This window comes from Brassica rapa, chromosome A03 (assembly GCF_000309985.2).
Source record: "Brassica rapa cultivar Chiifu-401-42 chromosome A03, CAAS_Brap_v3.01, whole genome shotgun sequence".
NCBI classification, from domain to species: Eukaryota; Viridiplantae; Streptophyta; class Magnoliopsida; order Brassicales; family Brassicaceae; genus Brassica; species Brassica rapa.
The window spans coordinates 27,125,641-27,131,640 of record NC_024797.2 but is presented as its reverse complement, the minus strand read 5'-3'; the positions used below and the strand labels follow the sequence as shown (position 1 = coordinate 27,131,640).

The window sequence follows — 6,000 nt, the reverse complement described above, 5'->3', positions numbered from 1 at the left end:
GCACTGGATATTATTAATGGCCCAGACGCTTGGCCCGGTTTTATATTAGTCGACTTAAAACCTGGTATACATAGCAGACTAATGCTATCTGATTGGATGAATATATTAACTGATGTGGATAACTTTAGAGTGGAGGATATTTTCCTTTTATTATAGTATATATATATATATATATAGATATCACTAAAAGATGGTTAAATTAAATGTCGGAGACAATCTTTATTGAGACACAATCTGATTTGATGATTATGAATTTGTTTGACGGCAGCTCAAAGTTGATACTTAATTAATTTAATTACCAATAATGATATAGCTAAAGAACGAATATCAGGGAGATCTCAACTACTCATCATGCGTATCTCTTACGTAAGTGCGTAAAACATTTGAACTGCTGTCCACTTCGCTTAAGTTCGTGAGACTTATATAAAGAGGATATCATTAGATATTAAATAATGAGTTACTATTAATTTAAATTATACTTATGTGATTCTCTTTATATGCTTATGGGTATACGTAGGAAACCAGGAGGCCAAAGAAACCAAGATTTTGGGGATATGTATAATAGTGTCGTATCGTATCGTAAATTACAAAAGAAATGAAGATTTTGTTGAATGGTTGAATAACAAACTAATATGATGATTAAAAAATATAAAGGTGGCTCTATGCATTGAATTTAAGCTTTTCTTTATGGCAATATATATATGCTCCTTTTTCAAAACAATCATCGTGATTATCATAAGCGTTTAACAATTTGTTTTTAATATACCGTTTTGAACAATTTATTTATGTTAAACCTATTATTTGTATAAGTTTTTTTTTTTTTTTTTTTTTTTTTTGCCAAATATTTGAATATCATATAAATATGAAATTGTTTTGTAAACTTTACAAAAATTAAAAACTAGAAGAGGTTCACCTCGGCAAAAAGAATAAAAACAAGGTGAAGCTCATTTTACAAAAGGATTCCTAGTCATGCCTCAGCCATGATAGCATGAGAGTCTTGAAATTCTTTCTGTGCTGTTTCCCCAATATTGTGTCCCTGACATTTCGGTCGATAAGCTTGCAAATCGTTGTAGGGGTAGACGAGATTCCGTCGTGTAATCTCTTGTTCCTTTCAGCCCAGATATGGTAGATAGTTGCATGGGCAACAAGTCTCTTGAGTACTCGAGGAACATGAGAATTGGCGATGGATAACCATTCCATGAAGGCGGTCCAAGACATAAAACAAGAATGAGAATAACCGAGCCTTCTTAGAATCAGTTCCCATATCTGTTTACTTACCTCGCAGCGAAGCAGGAGGTGATCTCTAGACTCTGGAGCAGAGTCGCACAGACAGCAATTCGAGGAGGTACCAAGTCCCCAGCTGAATAGGCGAGCACGAGTGGGCATTCTGTCATGTTGAGCAATCCACATGAGGAAAGCATGACGTGGAGTACATGATTTGAACCAAACACTGTCAGCCCAAGTTACTGTCGGTGCTCTGTTTCTGATCACTTCCCAAGTTCGAGAGGCCGAGAATTTGGAGAGTGGGTCTTCTTCAATCATCCAAACAAATTCATCACATGCTTGAGACTGAGATGGGAGAGGAATACCCGTTAGATGATAGTGCAGACTCTCGGCCTCCGGTGACCTTGCTCCTCTGAGATTCCAGCCTGTCTCATTGCACGCGTCTGCCACAGAAGCAAATAGAGGTATAGAGAGCTGTCGAGGGCCACCAGTTCCGAACAGATTAATAAGCCGGCCAAGGGGAGACCAATCATCCCACCAGAAGCTGATGTTCTGTCCATTTCCCAAATCTGCTTTTAGAAAGTCTGAAGCAAGAGGTCGTAGGTTGAGAAGTGATCTCCACGTCCCCGATCCTGCCTTCTTAGCATCCAGACTCCACAGGTTCTCACTGCCAATTTTGTACTTTCTGATCCAAGAAGCCCAAAGAGAAGGATTTGGAGCATAGAGCATCCAAATGAGTTTCAAACAGAGTGTCTTGTTCCAGGCGGTGAGATCCCTCAATCCCAATCCTCCTTCTTGTTTGGGGAGAGAAACTGTATCCCAAGCAATTTTTGCAACTCCCTTGGTAGTAATGTTACCGGTCCATAAGAAGCCAGAGCATAGGCTTTGGATCTGTTTAATGCAACCTTTAGGCAGGATGAAAGCTGATGTCCAGAAATTAATTGTTCCATATATGACTGAAGAGATCAACTGAGCTCTCCCTGCATAAGACAACTTTTTTGAGGACCACGCAGTGAAGTTTGCAGAGATCTTCTGGATCAGCGGTCTATACTCTGCAAGTCTCAGTTTCCGATGCATAAGAGGAAGGCCCAAGTAACGGACTGGCATCGAACCGAGACTGAAACCGAGACCTTTGAGGTCATTAGTTTCATCTTGGTTCAGGCCTCCTACAAATAATTCTGTCTTTTCCTTATTCATGCGCAGACCAGACCAAGTTTCAAACACATCCATAGTCTCAACAATATTCAGCAAAGACTGTTTCTCACCATCAAAGAATATCATGATATCATCAGCGAAGGCTAGATGAGTTACCTCAGGATCAGCCGTCTTTGGATGAAAACCAATGTCCCCAGCTCGATATCTTGCATTAAGCATTTGGGAGAACACTTCCAAGGCGATGACAAAAAGGTAAGGTGACAAAGGATCACCTTGGCGGAGACCTTTTGTCCCTTTGAAATACCCACATAGTTCTCCATTTATAGAGATAGAGAACCTGGTTGTAGTGATACATTGAGCTATAAGCCTCCGGAAGTGAGATGGAAAGCCTAGAGCTTCAAGCGTGTTAAGAACGAAGTCCCAGTTTATAGAATCAAACGCTTTCTGTAGGTCTACTTTCAGCATGCACCGTTTTGATATGTCCTTCCATTTATACCCAGCCACCAACTCTGTCGCAAGGAGCACATTTTCCACCAAGAGGCGGCCCGGAACAAAAGCTGACTGCGCAGCGGAGATAAGTTGAGGGAGAGCAGATTTGATCCGATTAGCAAGGAGCTTAGAAGCCACTTTATACACAGTATTGCAACAAGAAATAGGCCTAAACTCTGTCATTCTATTAGCATTCGGCTTTTTGGAATAAGAGCTATGATTGTAGCATTCCATTGTTGCAATAGGCGACCCGTTGTCAGGAATTCCTTCACTGCAGCGATCATTTCTTTCCCTACAATGCTCCAATTACCTTTGAAGAATTCAGCAGGATAACCATCCGGGCCAGGGGCCTTAGAATCTGGAAGAGAAAGGAAAGCTGACTGGATATCCAAATCTGTAAACTCTGCTGCCAACTGCATAACAGCCTCAGGAGAACAGCGTAGAGGTAGGTAAGTGGCTATAGTGGCTGGAGAAGGCGATGTTAGGTTTGATAGGCCGCCAAGTAGCGCGGAGTAGTAGTCCACTGCATGAGTCTTAATGTCCTCCAGTTGATCAATGACACCTCCATCCCTGTCCAGCAGCATTACAATTTGATTTTGAGCTTGCCTTGATCTAATCAAACGATGATAGTGAGCAGTATTGGAGTCACCGGCCGCAGACCACTGTACTCGGGATCGTTGCTTCAAGTAGGAATCCTCCGCTTTTGCCAAGGCATGCCAATGAAGGTGGGCCTTTCTTTCTGTTTCAGCAGCAGTAGGGGAGGGGTTAGAGAGAGCCATATCTTGAGCAACGCAAAGCTCGGAAAACGCCTCCTCCACTCTTTTCTCCAGTTGAGAGTAATGTTCCCTTCTGAAGGTTTTGATTATTCCTTTAAGCTCTTTTAGCTTTTTGGAAACTCGAAGCTGATTTGTACCGCTGAAGTTGAAGGAGTTCCAACAGTTTCCCAAAAGAGACGCAAAATCCTCATGCTGATTGAGATGCGCGAAGAACTTAAAAGGTCGTTTTTGCTTAGGCTTGTGCTGATCCAGAAATGTACAGCACGGGCTGTGATCAGAGATTCCTGGCACACCAAATATGCCTATAGATTCTGGAAATTGTTGAAGCCATGCTGCGTTAGTAAGAATTCTATCCAGCTTTTTAGACACATGGCCATTGGACCAAGTGAATGAGCTTCCAGAATAAGGTAGATCAAATAGCGAACACCGATCAAGGCACTCTTTAAAATCTCTCATACCACGTTGGGAAGAGAACTGATCAGCAAGAGAGTGCTCTTCCGGGTTAATGATCTCGTTAAAGTCACCAAATACAATCCAAGGAATGCCTGCTAGCTGATGAGAGACAGAACATGTCTCCAATTCACTCCAAAGCAGCCTACGCTCCACTCTGCAGTTAGAGCCATAAACACAAGATACTCCAACCTCACAGCTCACATTTGGAAGCTTGACAATAGCAGTAGTTATCTGACGAGAACATGAAATTATCCGAACTGACACAGTAGGGTGCCAGACTAGCCATATCCTCCCAAGGTCCGAATGGTCGTAGTTGCCGTGAAAAGACCAACCCGGTAATATAGAACTACAAATAGAATCCGACTTAATAGCCTGTACATGGGTCTCCACGAGACCTCCAAAAATGGGTTTATATTTCTTAATCCACTTCCTAAAACCCCGCCGCTTTACAGAATCATTTATACCTCTTATATTCCAACAAAAAAGATCCATATAAGAAGGTAAAATTTAGAGGATTAAAGAGCCTCTAGCCCTGAACATTCCTTTCAACAGTTTCTTCTGCCTTCGAGAAATGACCTCAATAAACTTGTCATTCTCTTCGTCTGGGTTGTCCTCATCCCCTGAGTAAGAACTCCTGTCTGATAAGGAACCAGAAGAGAAGGATCCATTTGCATTTTGAGACACAGAATAGGGGGTGAAGTCCACACACAGACCACCTTCAGCAAGATCATTATACTCAGCAGTAGAGGATTTAGAGTGAGGTGTGAACTGATTCCGAGCAGGAGGTGATGTTTTCTGAGCGATAACCAAAGGTCGCTGAGAGGTAGGTGATCTCCTGGTACCACCCTCTGAATGAGCAGGTGATGAGGTTTCCTTCCCAGTAATCATCTTAGGAGGATCAAGCATAGAATCACCAGCCGGGGTAGCATCAACCAAAGGTGGTTGAACTGATCCCGAGGTTATTGGAATCTCAGCAGCGGGTGATGGACCAACTGCCTGTTTTACTGCACCTTTCCTTTTATCCTGAATTGGTCTGTATTCCATCTTGCTTTTAGTTCCAACGATTGGCAGTAAACTCTTAACAGGGGCCTTGCCTTTAGCTTTCTCACGATTGTACCTTGGGCAGTCAACCGTAACATGTCGTACTGAGTTACAGAGAGTACATGTCTTTGGTGCTGCCTTACATCGCGAGATGGTATGACCTACTTTCTTACAATAGGAACATAGCGAAGGAAGGAATGGGCTGGAAACAGAGATACGTCGAGTGTCCCCGCTTTCAAACCTTGCATTAACAAACTCCGGCAAAGGCTTCCTTGGATCAATAAAAGTGTAGACTTTTGCCACTTCGATGTTTGTGAGCTGTTCAGTTGAGGGATGAAGGCAAATAGGGTGACCTACTATGCCAGCAATTTCCTTTAAGGCATCCGGATTGAAAAACTGCAACGGAACTCCGGTGAACTCAAGCCAAACAGGAACCATCTCAAGCTCTGGTTTAACTTGTTGAAGCCCTGGAGACCACTTAGCAACAAACATAGTCTGGCCATCAATCTGCCATAAGCTTTGTGCCAGTATACGGCGTCGAGCGTTTGGACAGGGAACACGGAAGAGGAACGCGTGACCATCCATCTTCGAGACCGTGATGTCCCGACGTTGTCTGCTCCAGATTCCGTTAACTATGGCATGAACAGCTCCTCTAGGAGGAGGTTCTTCATAGAACTGGCCGATGATGAAGCATTCCCAAGCCCTCTTGTTCTTTTCCACAACAACGTTGGGAATGGTTACGCACAATTCACCAGAGTCTAGTAGGAACGGTTTTTCCTTAGGATGAAGTTTGATGGAAGTCTCCTTCACGAATCCCTTCCAAAACTCTGCAGCTTTTTGACCCGACTGGGTAGGGTTGCTC

The 6,000-nt window shown here is 43.0% G+C and overlaps 1 protein-coding gene across 1 annotated transcript; it reads right to left on the bottom strand.

Annotated features, from left to right (window-relative positions):
• Nucleotides 1-3,148: 3,148 nt before the first annotated feature.
• Nucleotides 3,149-4,589, bottom strand: LOC117132640. Its single transcript, XM_033287420.1, has 2 exons — nt 3,219-4,589; nt 3,149-3,160 (listed from the first exon to the last, which is right to left on the bottom strand). The coding sequence occupies exons 1-2, from the start codon at nt 4,587-4,589 to the stop codon at nt 3,149-3,151; spliced, it is 1,383 nt and encodes a 460-aa protein (XP_033143311.1).
• Nucleotides 4,590-6,000: the final 1,411 nt, after the last annotated feature.